The sequence below is a fragment of the Strix uralensis genome, chromosome 5, assembly GCF_047716275.1.
Source record: "Strix uralensis isolate ZFMK-TIS-50842 chromosome 5, bStrUra1, whole genome shotgun sequence".
In the NCBI taxonomy this organism is placed as follows: domain Eukaryota; kingdom Metazoa; phylum Chordata; class Aves; order Strigiformes; family Strigidae; genus Strix; species Strix uralensis.
In genome coordinates this window covers 88,192,911-88,208,096 of record NC_133976.1, presented here as the reverse complement: position 1 = coordinate 88,208,096, position 15,186 = coordinate 88,192,911, and the positions used below count along the sequence as shown (strand labels likewise).

Below are 15,186 nucleotides of genomic sequence, written 5' to 3'. Positions count from 1 at the left end.
CCATGTGAGCCAAACTGCATTAATTACCTGCTGGGTGGAAGGAGCAGCTCAAACTGGAGAGAAGGAGAGAGAGAGGGGAATGAGGATTCTACCAAACTCAAAAGCAAGAAGTACCACAAGTCTCAAGAAAAGTAACACTGATTGTCCCCATCCTGTTTTGCGTAATAATTCAGATAAATAACTTACTTGAAAGCTGTGGTTCAAATTAGATCCTTGATTGGAAGCATTTTATTGCCATTTTTGCTCTGTAGCTGAAGTCAGATTTCAGTTAGTCCACAACATAAAAACAAATGAGATACCCTTCAGGAGAATTATGATAAATATTTCAGCAGTGCCTCAAGACTAGGATCAGGTATTTCAAAACACCATGAGCAGACAGAGAGTTAAGTCCCACTGGCTTCCAGAGAGAGGTGGAAGGAGCAGTGGTCTGCCCCAAACTACCTTTAAACTGGGGAGGCCAGTATCCTGCCAGTGGTAAGAAATCCTATGAAACATTCCCCAGCCTAATGGATCTTGTCTCACCCTCTGACAGAAGAGGGAGCTTAGGGAATCTTTACAAATCCCCTCTTTAGTTTGCTAAAGGTTTAAGGCAAGGAGAATAGCAGATTGACAGGCGTGGTTTAGGGCTCAGTTTGCAGATGCTCTCAGTGAGGGAGGGTATGTAAGGAGAGGGGGTACATAAGCAGCCTGGTGAATCTAAATCTCCTGCTTCTGTGTCATTAGGTGCAATTGAAAACTACTTTTAAAGAAAAATTACAGTTGGCAAGACCCTCTAAAACACTTAAGGAAAGGTGGTAGTATTTCAGTGAGACATGTTAAGGAAAGTGCTGTGGGCAATGTTGCAAAATTATTTGATTGTATGCTCTGTTCTCAATGACTTTATTTCCAAAAAGTGAGTGTATCAAGTTTGTTCCCAAACCTTCTCTCTCTGTTCTGTTTTCAACCGAAGTTACGGAGTAAAACAAGAGAGTGGCAGCTTTTACAGATGAGACCTGCATTAATTGTTTTTTTCAGGACTACAAGTAGAGGGCCTCTTCAGAAGGTCAGCCAGCATCCAGACCATCAAAGATGTTCAGAAGCTCTACAATCAGGGTAAGCTGTCATCATACCACTGCCAGTGTGAGGGCTTTGTTGATCTTGGGTTTGTTGGTGAAGCAGAAATGCTAGCTTTCTTATGGTTAGTTAATTGTAAAACCATTTGTAACATAAAATAACATAATAAGAGCATTAGTACAGAAACCTGGAAGGTAGCACAGGCACTTAGTGCTTACTGAATAGCAAGTCACCAGTCGATGTCAGACCAGAGCTTAGAAAAGCTGTGGCAGCTAATGAATATAAGGTTTGAGTCAAAAATGGTCTGTTTTTTCATAAACATTTATACTGCCTCTATGCACATCGAGTTACTGTAGTTAGGACGTACAATGTCTTTGTGTCATTTTGCCTCTGGTGTTTTTCCATGGTTATGGCAAAGAAATATAATTTTACCTAATACAATTTATGAAATGTAGTGAAGTAATTTTGAAAGTCACTGACTTCCCCGTGAAGTCATTTTCTGAAATGCCTTTATGGGGAGAATCTCTTACAGCAAGATTAGTAAAACTCTATGAAAAATACGAAAATAAAATGCCAGGAGTTACCAGCAGCAGAATGCCAAGAGGTTTTCTGTTCAAAGTATAGTGTGAAACAGTTTTTAAGCAGTGGTTTCAAGAAAAAGTAAAACACATGATTACACACCGCTTTTTTTTAATTCTTTTTTTTAATTCTTCTCCTTTTAGGCAAGTCTGTGAATTTCGATGATTATCATGATATCCATATTCCTGCTGTTATCCTGAAGACTTTCCTTAGGGAACTCCCTCAGCCATTACTAACCTTTGAGTGTTATGATCATATCCTTGGAATCACCAGTGAGTATAAACAAGCTTTAGAAAAATTTATACAGCAAGTTGAACTGGACCTGGCTAATACATAATCACTGCTGTTTGCTAACCAGGACACAGTTGTGGGTATGTAATATTATTAGTGCTTCACTGCAGCCACGGAGGGACAACCTCATAATCTGTACCAGAGCAAGGTGGTCAGGGTTTCCAAGACCATCTCTGCTTACTTTGCAAGGTTTACTGGTTTATCTCTATATCATACTGTATTATTAAGAATTGGATCAGACTTCTAACTGTCAGGGCTCCAGATTTATGTCGTGGCACAGCACTGAGTCTCAGTGATACAAGTTACGTCAGAGCAACTTTAGTTTTAGCAGCAAGATTGGCAGAATGGTAGAAGCAAAATTTAGTTGGTCATCTGTGTGCTTCTTTCCTTTTTTTTCTTTTCCTTTTATTTGTGGGGAGGTGATTTTTTTTTTTGTAACTATTCCCATGCGATAACATATTGGGGAAGAAAGGATCTAAAGGCATGAGAAGAGAATGCATTGATTATCTAAAGATCTGGCACTACATGAAACTGTGAATTATAAAACTTTCATTATGTGGCCTTTGTCAGGGACTAGGAGTTTATAATGCTGGCAAGGCAACCCCCTAATTAATGGGGCTTGAATATCTGAGTGCCAGAATATCTGGGAGTTAGTACCTAGAGCTTGTAGAGACTGGTATTTTGCCATCCAGGCTATAGTCAAGCTAGCAGGGAATCCACAGAGCTTCCAGTCACAAGTCACAAGCACGCATTTTTCCAAAACCTGCTTTTTGAGGAAATTCTATCTAAATGGGGTACAGCTTCCAACAGGGTCTGTTAGCATAGCTCTGTTAACCGTGGGCTGATGCTGTTGCAAAAGGTAGGTTATCATGACTATAATGACTCTTGCTGTTGGGGTAGGGCAGCAAAATGATTCAGACTGGGGATAAATCTTAATTGCTACATGTTTGTAAAGTGTAGAAGTACAGCAAGTTTACTGTACCTAGATACACTAGGTAAAATTCTCATGCTGTTCCCATCACTAGCATCTGCATGTACTGTTTCATGTCATTAACTTTATTCATGTGTTCCCATTAAAAACCTTAATCGGGTCATGTTCAGAATTCTCTGAAGTTCTGTACTGTTTTGCTATTTGCATGGCTGTAGATCAGCACCTTCCAAACCGAGGATTCATCTGTTCACACAATAAATATCTCAGGGCATTGAGAAAAACAGGTCAGTTCACAGGAAGGTGGTAGAAGTGGAGGGACTAAGGAGAGTCACTGAGAACTGGAGAGAACAGGGGAAATTTGGAAGAAGGATGTATAAATGCTAATTTTTACTGAATCAACCTTGTGCTGTCTTTCTGGATATGATACCACTTTGTGATAGAGCCAAGTGAAAAATGAGAAGAAGTGAAAAGAAGCTGAGAGCAATGCATTGTCCTAGGAACACTGGGAGGAGTTTACTGGCATTTGAAATGTTGTCAAAATACATTGAAAAGTGGAGTTTAAGAGAATTTCTCCTTGGGCTTTCTTCTTGTGCAGTGTGTCCACTATGTTTTCTTGGTGCTGTGGTGATATCCTGATTTTAAAAGATCTTAAGCTTGAGAGCCAAGCTGGACTGCAGCAAAGGCATATTCTCTATGAATACAGTGCAGAAGGGAGCTTTGAAAAGGTGTGATTGCAGACAGCTGTCTGGGGACGATTTGAAAATTCTCATTCAGTCTTCTGGAAGACACCAGAGCAGTGTGTGATGTATCTCTTACATCTTTTAACCTGCAAACCCAGAAATACAGTATCTCTGCTTTACAGTACTATGAAGTGATAGTGAAACTTTTCTCTTTAGAGTCTCATCTGAAACATGTTTTTAAAGTGTTACTGATAGGAGCTGTGAAATAAATTAGCTGAGTGACTAAAAAAATTAATAAAACCTTGACATTTATAATTGACGAAGAACTTCTTTGGTCATGAAAACTGCTAGAAAGGGTTCCTTTACCCAGTATTGCTACACTTCCTGCATTATTTACTCTGCAGAAAGCTGACAAAAAAAAATACTGGGATTCAGATTATTGTGTTTTATGGGAACTGGTAGCTTTGCAGTAGGAAAAATGTCAACACAGCTCACCACAGGATAGCTTCATGTTTTTAATTCAGACCATAAGGGAACCTTTAACAGGCTGGAATTTTGTGTATCCTCATGTACTTGCGTGCACCTCTGGCTGTGTCAGGGATAGAGAGAAACGGAACATGCAGAAGAAGCATCAGCACAAATGGGTGGTTAGGTCAGGCATGATGGTAATGATCAGACCTATGTCCACATTGGTGTTAAACTTCTGGGACTAAAATAATTACAATATTCCAGAAAAAAAAAAAAATTCACTTGGAACAGCATTTGAAATCCTGTGTTAGTGTAATTCTCACCCAGATTATCTAGATGATGCAAAGGAGTTTGGGGTCCAGTTCTGGTTTTGCCCATCTGTTGAAATGAGTTAATGAGCCTGCTGAGGTTCATCTCCAGAAGATTCTTACCCACCCAAGTGGCCATCTCATCAATCTTTGCTGAGACAGTGTGTTGAAGTTAGTAGAGTGCCAAAAGAGCATTTTGGGCAGGACTATGTCTCAGGAAGAATAAAATTAGGGCATAAAATGTAGATGTCTGGATTCAGTGCATGGAGAGATAATGAGAGTTTAATCAAGACCTTTGAAAGTCCTCTCTAGCAAAAAAATTATTTGGCTGTTTCACTGAATTGAGAAAATACTCTGGATGTTAGTCCTAGCCAGATATGTGGTAATACAAAAGATGGTGGGGTCACTTAAAGGGATAACCCGAACTGTTACGTCGGTGGTGGAGGTTAGCAGAGCTGAATTTTGTGGTTAGTTTTACAGATGGATATTGAAATTCCAGCAGATATAAATAAGCAGTTATTTCTTGGTAATATTTTGATGTTTTTGAGTTAAACTAATACTGACTTTGATATTGCAGGTGTGGAGAGCAGTTTACGAGTCACCAGATGTAAACAAATCGTTCAAGGACTTCCTGAACACAATTACGTTGTTCTGAAATATCTGATATGCTTTCTCCATATGGTGAGTGTAGGCAAAATTTCCAAAGTAGTGCCACCCTTTTCTTTCTAAATCTGTTCTTGTTAATCCAACATTGAAAATCTCCACAGAAAATAAAACTGAAGAATTGTACAAATGTGGTGAGGTCTTTGTGCAGTACTTGCTAATGGAGTGAACTCAGGATGCAGAACCCTCTGGTTCAAATAAAAGTCAGCGCTAAGCTATGGTCTGGCCATCCCTTCACCACGGAATCCTTTAGATGTAATGAAAACTACTGTGTAAATTTAAATGGGACTGTGCCTGTACTGGAATACTTAAAAGTCCCATCCCCCCCGACTCCACATTCACAAACGTATGTTTTTATTGATCTAGTCTTCGGGATTTTTCCCTATTTTGGAGTGAAAAAGAGCCTGAAAATAGTGGTTGTGTAGTTTTCAGTGCCAGAGAAAAACTACGTGAAATCACCTTTTTTCTCCAAAGTATAAATTTTGGGCAACCAAAACACCAAACAAATTGGTGTCATTTTAGAAAATGATAGAAACATTAATGAGCTTTAGAGCAACCAGCAAAATATTTTATATTAAATCTTACAAATAACATTTTCCCGTTTAAAATAGCCTTTCATCCTGTAATTTACTACATTGTTCAATTAAAAACTTTGACCGTGCCATTTTGCAAGAATTTTTGGTATGCTTCAGGATCAATAAAATCATGTGTCTTTTGTCCTACTTTTTGATTTGCTGGGGTTTTTTTTTAACCCATTTTTGAAAACCCCACTGATGTGGGGATTTGGGGAACATCAATTAAAAATAGCTCTGCGGTTAGCCTAGTGACATCCTTTGGTTGCCAGTTTATGTGCAGGAAAAGACAGTAACAGGAGTGTAAATTTCCCTTCCTTCTGCCTTATCCAAGGTATTGCCTTTTCCAGATTACATTTTTCCCACCCAGGTGCCTGAAACTGAGGATCACGGTGGTGTTGACACCTGAACAAAGTGATCTAGCCTTCAGAAGTCCTAAGAGCCCACCAAAGCCATCATGTATTTGGAATGATGCTGATTTCCCCAGCGGAGGAATTAGCCCTCAGTAACTGTTCTTGGGCTACAATCATGTTTGACATATTCTAGCCAGTAGCATATTTCAAAAACAAGTACATTTAATCCCTTTTTCTATCAAAACACTAGAGAAAAGCAAGATTAAAGGAAACACATTGATACGACCCCCACTCGCTCAGCACTTGCAAGGTTCCCGTAATACTCACATGTTCGTTTACTGTTGCTTAGCTGAACTCTAATGCTATTAAGGAAATCCTCATGTCATTTGCTATTATTTTAGCAACTGATTTCTCTCTTCAGTGTTATGAATCGCGTAAGTGACTTTGTTCCAATAATAGATGCACCATCTCAACGCACTTCTTAAGAGCTGAGCACTTGAGGTGTTAATGAGGTGTGCGAAAGTACGACATAGTGTTTTCTGTAATTGGGCAACAGAACATCGCATTATTTTTGAGTGTGCCTTGTTATGTAAAGCACAGCATCAAGCTGAATACTCGCGCTCAGATCTGCAATTTTTGCTGATCCATGGCTTTTCATCCTTAATGTCTCGGGGAATATTTGCATTTGGAAAGGTCAAGGGAACGTGAAACAATCTAGGAGCTGGAGGTGTCTATTCATTGCAGATTGGCGTGCTGCACAAGCTGCCACAATTCAAACTTTAACAGAGCACTCTACCAATAATCCTAGTTTTTACCTGCAAGCATCAACCTTCTTACATGTAAGAGGCAATTTAATTCTTCCATGAGCTCAGCCTTGAGTAGTGCGAGAGGTACTTGTGGTAATTTCATGAAGTGGGATGAATTGTAATCACCGGATACAGGTTTTGAACACTCCAGGTTTGATACAGGCTTGTGGAAGAAATAAAAAAAAAAAAATCCCCATTTTTCTCTGCAGTCTCAACCCCTTTACTTAATGAAACATCTCCTTCTAGTCCAAGGGTGCTACAAGAAGACAGTGCAACTCCTACAGAAGTAATAGACTTGAATTTAAAAAATAGGTCCAAATTCTTTAAACTTCGATTGGCAGCGATTTTGCCAGGAATGAGCCCAGGGGGCCGTGGGGGGTGTAAGCTGCCCATCTCCGCTTCGCAGCACATCTGGTCGCTAGAGAGGGATTTGCAGGGTCCTCTTGGAGCTGTAGTGGACTGACCTACCTAGGCAGAACTGGGCAACCAGGAGCAAGAGGGGAAACAAAGGCCGATTTTCACGAGCCGGTCCCTGAATTATGTCTGTAAAAAATGTCCGTGCTTGCTCAGATGATCTCAGAAGAGATGAGTGTGTGCGAACAACTGTTTGTGTTCTGCAAGCCCTGCCTTGCGCGTGCAGCGAAGTGCATTTATGAATGCGCAGGCAAACTTAAAAGGCTCAAAGAAGTCATCTTGCAAATTGGCAAAGCACTCTGAGGCCTACAGTTACCCAGTTCTGAAGCCAGAAACCATTTAGTAGAAAACTATAATTGTACTTTCCCATGACAGTCTAAGGCTAAACAATCAGGAAAGTTTGTAGAGGCAGTAATATTGTCTAGATTGTGTTTTTATAACCATGTCTTTGGTTTTAGTACCAGCTGATACAGCCCCCTCTCTATGCTTACACACTTTCTGCTGCTCATTTCTGTCCCTGCAGTCATGCCTGATGAGGGGAAGGGTGGCTGACCTGGCTGACCAGACTTGGACCAACTAGAAAAGCTGGACGAGGTTTTGGGGCCCATGGGCTACACTTCAGAGCTGTAACTGAAGCAGCAAAGTTAAAGCGAAGTACAAGCTGGGAAAAAAAGTCTCTGAATTAATGTTTTGTTTCAATCGCTTGTCCAATTGAAAAGTGTAATTAGCACCAGCAAAGCTTGGGGGTGGAGATGACGGGGCATGTTGGGAAGGATTAGATGACTAAGCCTCGTGGAGCAGATACAAGCAGTTGGCATGTCTGCAAGGGAGCTGAGAGTGGGGGATAAGAATTTATATTTCCAGTCAGTTTGTGGGGGTGTTTTAATATCTAGTAATTTTCTTTTGAAAACGTTTTCTGAAGTTCTTTCAGCACTGCAACTGAGAAACCAAAGAGATGGTGATGTCCTTACATTTTTAAAAGCTGTTGATAATTGGCTGTTTCTACCCTCTGTATTTCACTGTTTAAGTTCATTAAGTAGTGTAGCGTCTGCCTGGTTTCACTCCTGCAATATCCATGAGGGTGTTGGGATGCAAGTATGTGGAATTCAAAAATTGTCACAGTTTTGCTGGGGGTAGTAGGGTGTTTATTCTGGAATAGTGAAGATGTATATTTGGCATTTGTTGATGTGGCACTAAATCTTCAGTGTTTATTCCCAATGATGTGTTTTGCAGGGTACAAGTTTTATCTTTGTAGAGGACTTTCTTTCAATGTAGGCTGTCGTGACTTAATGATTTTTTTTTTAATATACGTGTTCCAGTGAAAGGGGGGAAAAACCCAACAAACTGGAGCTGTGTAGTTCTTTGTTGTAATACTTTTCTGTGATGTGCAGATGATTCCTTCAAAGATAGGATCTAGGTCCTTGGAGAATTGTCTTTTATTAGCTTGTCAAATTGACAGAGCAAGTGTATTTTCACTTGAAACAGAGATGATGGTTACTAACTTCGTGAGGGAATCAAAGGCGGCGTTAAGGGGGTTAGTCCAAATGCTAAAAATAAAATTTATATTTCTTAGAACGTAGCTTTGGAGTGCAGTTATGTAGAGGGGTAGCCCATAAAGAGGTTGGCTGACTGCGTGCTGCCCTTCCACAGTCTAGTGGTGGAAGAAAACATCAGCTGCTCATGATGGTGTTGTAGACGAAGTGGATGCATTCATGTCATTTGAGAAAGAAAACTGGCATTGGAGTAGCGAGGGGGTTGAGATGGTGTGAAGCCTGGTCCCCCTGGGGAGGGATGAAGCCATCGACACTGGCGTGACAGGGCGGCTTCCTCGCTTGCAGTGCTTGGCGAGGCAGCAAAGATTGTCGTGGAGTTTGATTCAGTTGCACACTTTTTCTTGGATCTGCTGAGGAAGGGATTACTGTGCGTTTTGGAGTGAAGCAATGTGCGGTGTCTCCCTTGAATTCCCAAGTGTCAGCCTCATGGATGACTCACAGATAAGGCTCAGTGTAGCTCTGCCTCCGATGATATAATCACCGTTTCATTTTATCTTAAGGATTTTCTCTCTCAGGGGAGAATCTGTGTCATGGGTATTTTTGTTGATCATTTCAACATCGACTGTCTCCTTGGAACGTTCACAGAGTGGTGGCGGGTGGGAAGAGATGGTTTCATCTTGGAGTTAGAAACATGGTTTGAAATGGCCTAAAGAGAAGAATTAAATCTAGCTCTAGTGGCAGTGGTGTTGCTTTGAGCTGACACGTTGGCCTTCGAGGCAGCAGCTGGGTTAAGCTGGGTGTGTTTCAACTAGCGCTTGAAGACAGCACCTGCCTACGACTTGCAGGAGAGAGCGTGTCAGGGAGCACTCCGGAAAACCAGGGAAGACAACTGCGACATGTTTGGCTCCTTCCACCCTCCCCTGTCCTCCAGTACTGCACATCCTCTGTGCCATCACAGGGCACCTGCTCTCTAAACACATAAGGCCTTAGGATGTAGAAAACGCAGAGTGATGGCCTGTAGCTCTCACATTATTTTAGAGACTTTCAACTGAAAGAAACACCAAAAACTAATTTTGGAGTGAGGACAAATCCACAGGGGTTTCACATGTACAACGTTACACAGTGTGGATGCAGCCAGCATGAGCCACTTGACCCAAGGGCCAGAACACAGTCCCCAACCTTGTTATATTTATTAGTATCCAAACTCCAGCTTCATTGTCCAGCTACCTTCACGGTGATACCTGTGTCTCCTTGTTAACAGGGAACTTACTGTTTTCCATCATCAGTTATTTTGGTGGTAGTTTAGCTTTTGCTACCTTGCTGCAGTATAATGAACTCTTGTTGGAGCTGATCTCATCTGAAGCAGATTAAACGAATGAGATGCGCTTGTTGGTTTTTCTGTGTTGTTAAATAGTGCATCGGGAGCGGTATGTGAAGGTCAGCGGGTTACACGTGGTTCGTGCTCTGCAGAGAATGATGTGGGTTTTGCATAAGGTCATGAAGCAGGCATGGCTCTTTAATCTGACGACTTTTTATTCTCAAGTTGTGAAGTCAATTCTTTGGCACCAAATATCTCCTGCCTTTATCCAGCCCTGCTTCATGACCTTAAAAACAATTAAAGCCTTTAATATTTGTAGCAGAAGTAGCATCACAGTAGCCCTGATGTCCCAGAAGGGTGAGGCAGAGATTGGAGGGAAAAATAGTACCAATTATTGGGAAAATTAATACGGTTAGGAAGAAAATTTTATGCTTTTGGGCACGTAAGTGCTTCTTCATGTCCCCCAAGGAAAAGACTTCCATCCTGCACACGTGTCTAAAGGGCGTTTTATCCCCTCAAGGCTGAGCAAATAGCCTCCTTGCTGGGTAAAACACCGTGGAGGGTGGAACTGTGCTGTAGGAAGTAGAGGGGAATGAAACCTGGGTTACTGGGCTGGGGGCGACTGGAATTTATGCATATGCTAAGAAGTGTTTCTTAGATTTTCCTCTAGTGTCCTCAGGCTTTTCGTAGTACTACAGAGCTGCCTTTTCAGAAAGCTTTATGGCAAGGCAGAAATGAAGAGACACTGAGAAACAGAATTTTTGCTTTCCTATTCCGCTTGAAACTGTAGCAGAAGGAATACATAGGAGATTTTGCCCAATAATTCCTTGTTCTGAGATAACAGCTTCAGAGTAACCTGTACATCAGTTTGTGACTGCACGGTCTTCCTGTAACAGATTACTGGTCAACAACTGCAACCATCAGCCTGAGAAGAACTGGCTGAATTACCCGTGTCAGGAGGTATCGGGAGCACCTTCAGCTTGCTGGCTCTTTACAGTAACAGAGAACTTGCCAGATAGACCATACTGGGCTTTAGATACCAGCTATGTAATGCAGGAGAGCAAAACACACACAAATTCCCTGCCAAGTTCACACAGAGAAAAAAATAAATACTCCAGCTCCCCAGGTCTGAGCTCAGATCTACAGCTAGAAGTAGGACACATCATCCAGGTGCAGAACAGGTTTCAGTGCTGGGTATTTTACCGACGGCCCATTTTCACCTCCATTGCTTCAGAGGAATTGAGTGCATGTGGAGGTACTTGGAAGAGAGAGAGAAAAAAACCTTCTAAACCCTTGCAGGCAACTTCAGAAGTCCCCAAGGTTTGTTCTGTAGAGGACTTGAAGCAGTTGGGGTAGCTGTTTGTTTATGCTGCCCTTCCCTGCCCCCCAGCAGAGATAGCAACCGATTCCGTACAGAAGGATGGAAAACAATTCATTTTCCTAGCCTAAGGAAACAACTCGGTCTTTTTGCTTGACTTACTGACATCTCATCTTGTACTTGGAGGACCCAGACTCCAGAGGCCCTATAGCTCTAGGCTGTGTAGTCAGCCCTGAGGCTGCTGAGCGGCCAGTGCTGTACCCATGGCCAGGGTGTACTCCTCAGTACGGGACGGTCTCTCGTCTCTCGCTCCCTGGGGCACACGTACTCATATACCTACTCGTGTTTATGTTTTTCCAGGTTTCGCAGGAGAGCATATATAACAGAATGACAGCATCCAGCCTGGCCTGTGTCTTCGGCTTGAATTTGATCTGGCCATCGAAAGGAACAGCCTCCCTGAGTGCTCTGGTACCGCTGAATCTCTTCACTGAGTTACTGATAGATTTCTACACGAATGTATTCAACTCCCGAACAGTGCCTGGTGAGATCTTACCTTAGTGCTCCCAGAAAGGAGGATGGAGTATGGCTGCCTGAGGGAAAGGTCTCCCTGCCTCAAACTGAAGCTTTATATTCAGGGCTCTCGCCTGTGAAGAAAACTTCCAATACAGACTAAAATTTCTATAGCTTTCCAAATACCAAAGATGTTGGGAGAAGCACAGTGTCCCAGATAGTCTCATCACGGTGGGGAGAATATGTACATGAACATTCAAAGACCAATAGGTCAAAGTGAATCCCCTTATTAAACCTGAGCAGCTGACAGAAACTGGTATGTTAAAAAAAAAAAATCACGACACTATGTGCCAGTCTGTCATTCCTTTGGGGATCTGGAGACCTTACTATGTGCCATTATTTTCTGCATGGGCAGAGCTAAGTTCTGGACCACTCCTGAATGTACAGCTTTCTTCTTTTTTTTATTTTTTTTTTTTATTTGAATACAAGTTTGTTAGACATTTCCCTATTAAGTTAATAAAGATGAGATCAATTTTTAAGATACTACAATTTCTAAACTATTTTTCCATATATTTCAGCGTCTTGTTTTACACAAAACAGTGTGGGCAGTTGTGGCCCATCAGGTTTGCAATTACATGGAGAGTAAAGTGTTTCCTGGGTAATTTGAGTTTTGCAGACAGCTAACTAATTATGCTTGCAAATATCTCGTATATGAAGTTAATCACTGTAGCTGCACATGCAAAGCACGTGGCAGTTTTTTTCTTCTTGTAAGTTCAAATGGGGAGCAATAATCTTGTGGGGTTTTTGTCTCTAAATACTGGGGAATTTCATCAGTGGAGCTGTATCAGTGAGTGCATAATATGGAATATAGACTAACTTTGAGAAGAGTACCCCTCGTGTTTGGGCTGCATGCTTTTGCAGTTTGAGTTGATAGAAATTTGCTCTTCAAATTGGTTTCTCTAGGAAGCAATAAGAGCTACAACTTGGATAATATTTTAATCATTATAATCATTTTATACATCGAAAGTCTATTATTAGTCCCAATGTGAATAATTAACCAGCATAAAGGGAGAATTTTCAGTGTTTTCTAACTATGCCATCAATATCATTTGTGTTTGATGAACACAGTGCTATTTCATTGTTAAACCCTGACTGGTGATGGGGTGGTGTAACAAAATTATCATTATAGCTGCCTGCAAAGCAATAGAAAAATAGCCAGTGGTAAAAAAAGGTAAGTGGTATTTTCCCTCCTGTTCTGGTCTTCCTGCTCGTGTACAAAGCTAACGGAACGGAGGGACTAGTTAGACTTCAGTAGAAGTAAGTCTCAGGTGGAACAATTTAGGCCTCCCCTCCTCTGCAAACACAGAGCCACTTGTTATCCTGTAGGCTCTCGTAAAGGGAGCAACACAACCTTATTGTGGAGGGTGGTTTAGGGAATACCCAAGAATTCAGAAGGCTGTGGAATGCTGGAGGTGCCAGGCCTTCATTTGCCCAGTAGGTGTCATCTATAGCATTAGGCAGTGATTAAAATTTGAAAAATACAGAGGCTTTAGGATAAGATGTGTTAGAACCAACTTCTCGTGTCACGGTTGTGTGTTTTCCCCAGTCCCTCAAGTGTCTTAAAAACAACTTTTTTGGTTTTTGGCTATCTGTAATAATCACCTATGACTCCCATTTAAATATAAAATCTTGCATAATACAAAGAGAATAATTAACAAATATTCACGATTGTTGCATTTCAGCAAAATGCGATTGCCAGGGATAAAACTGTCACAGTTTTGTATTGCAGCTCACCAGTTTTACATCTGAGCTATCCGTGACAGCATCCTAGCCTTGTTGCATTACGAAAAACACACACAGTTACGCTCAGCACTGCTCAGCGACTTGGCAGCATGGGTCAGTGCATCAGCACCCTGTTCTTGTGGGGTTTTTGGCCTCTGGGAGTTAACAAAACCTGAGTATTTGGCCACTCTCTGACCTCGGTTGAGATACAGATGCATTAGTTTTGCTGTCTGTAAAAAGAAGGAGCGCCTGACATTAGAAAAGTGCTTTGGGATTAAATGCCAATAAGTCCTATAAAATGGTTGTTTTCCATTTCCCCATGTCCTCTTCCAAAAATCTGACAACATCAAATGGCATTTAGGCTTCAGTGCGTACTGGGAATGCGATAGTTTTATTAGCCCAGTAACATGCCAGAGCCCTGGGGGGTGAAATCCTGAGTTCCTGGAAGTCAGCTTTGCTCAGAAAGTCCCCGGAGCCTGGGGAGGGTGGTACCTCGTAGGTGTAGTTCTCCAACTCATACTGAGTTGGGAGAGAGCGGGAATTTGGCGGCAGCAGCCGTGCTGGTGAGCGAGCCCTCGGGGCACCTCTGACCCTTTTACTGCAGTAAAAAGTCCAAACAAGGAGCATCCCTTCAGCTGATTTACCTGCCTCTACACAGACAAAGCGATAGTTAAAACAAGCCTCACTCTCTCGGCGTTGGTCACACGCCAAACTGCAGGTCTTCCTTTTAGTGCTTTGTAAACTACCATTTCCCAGCAATTTATAGCTCCTCTCATGTAGCAATGAAGAACAAAATGGCGTTTTCTCATCTCAAGGTGCCTTCTTCCTTCTGAGAACAGAGAACAGCTGTTACCCGTCAGTGCGGGTAATTTGATGCTGCTTAAGAAAAGCAGAGGCTCTGCTTCTGATTGCACTGGGCGGGTGGGGGGCTCCTGCTCCACCTTCCTGCCACCCCAGCAGGCAGCCTGAGACAGAAATAAGGAGGGTACCCACCTCCACCCCAGCCTCTCCTTGCAAGCCTGCCCACCACGGGGAGGGCACTTGCCCAAATCAAAGGCACTTGGGTACCGAAACCTTCGGGGGGATGAGCCCCCAGCTCTGCCCCCCCCCCACCCCCCCCAATGAACCGGCGAAATCTTCCATCTGCGGCAGAAGCCTCCGATCTCTGTCCTGAGTGCCAGACTTAACTATGACATTAAATCAGCTCTCATGAATTATTCAGAAGGGTTTGGAGTGAAATTCGTGTTAGAGAAATATATGTTTCAAATTTCCTGACTAAGAGGAGTCCTGGAGGTGTCCCCTGCAGTTACTTTGATAACAGTTTCTCTTTACAAATGATAATTGCACGATTCGAGCTTTTGTACAGTGTGGCCTTGTGAACTCTTCTCTCATATCAAAGAACAATTTTCAGATCATTTCCATAGCAAAAAGAAAGTGATTATGGAGATAATCTGTTGGAAACACACATGCTGGATTTCAGTTTAAAACAATAAAATGCAGTCATGGAATGAGAAATCAAGTGTTACCTACCTGACTATATACAGAGAATAAATTGCCTAAGCATTTTAGTTTACCGAGCTGTTAGGAGTTGAAAATTGGTCCAAAGATGAGTCTGATTTTTCAGGATGCCTCTAGCAACAAGCACCA

At 42.0% G+C, this 15,186-nt stretch overlaps 1 protein-coding gene across 4 annotated transcripts in view; it reads left to right on the top strand.

Annotated features, from left to right (window-relative positions):
* Positions 1-12,300, top strand: part of ARHGAP8 (Rho GTPase activating protein 8) — an 82,325-nt gene extending 70,025 nt beyond the window's left edge. For all 4 annotated transcript variants that reach the window (XM_074872139.1, XM_074872137.1, XM_074872138.1 and 1 more), the window contains 4 exons: positions 1,015-1,092; positions 1,776-1,904; positions 4,888-4,991; positions 11,608-12,300. In XM_074872139.1, the coding sequence (XP_074728240.1) occupies positions 1,015-1,092; positions 1,776-1,904; positions 4,888-4,991; positions 11,608-11,805 (509 nt within the window). In that variant the 3' untranslated portion in view covers positions 11,806-12,300. The remainder of the gene's footprint in view (positions 1-1,014; positions 1,093-1,775; positions 1,905-4,887; positions 4,992-11,607) is intronic.
* Positions 12,301-15,186: the final 2,886 nt, after the last annotated feature.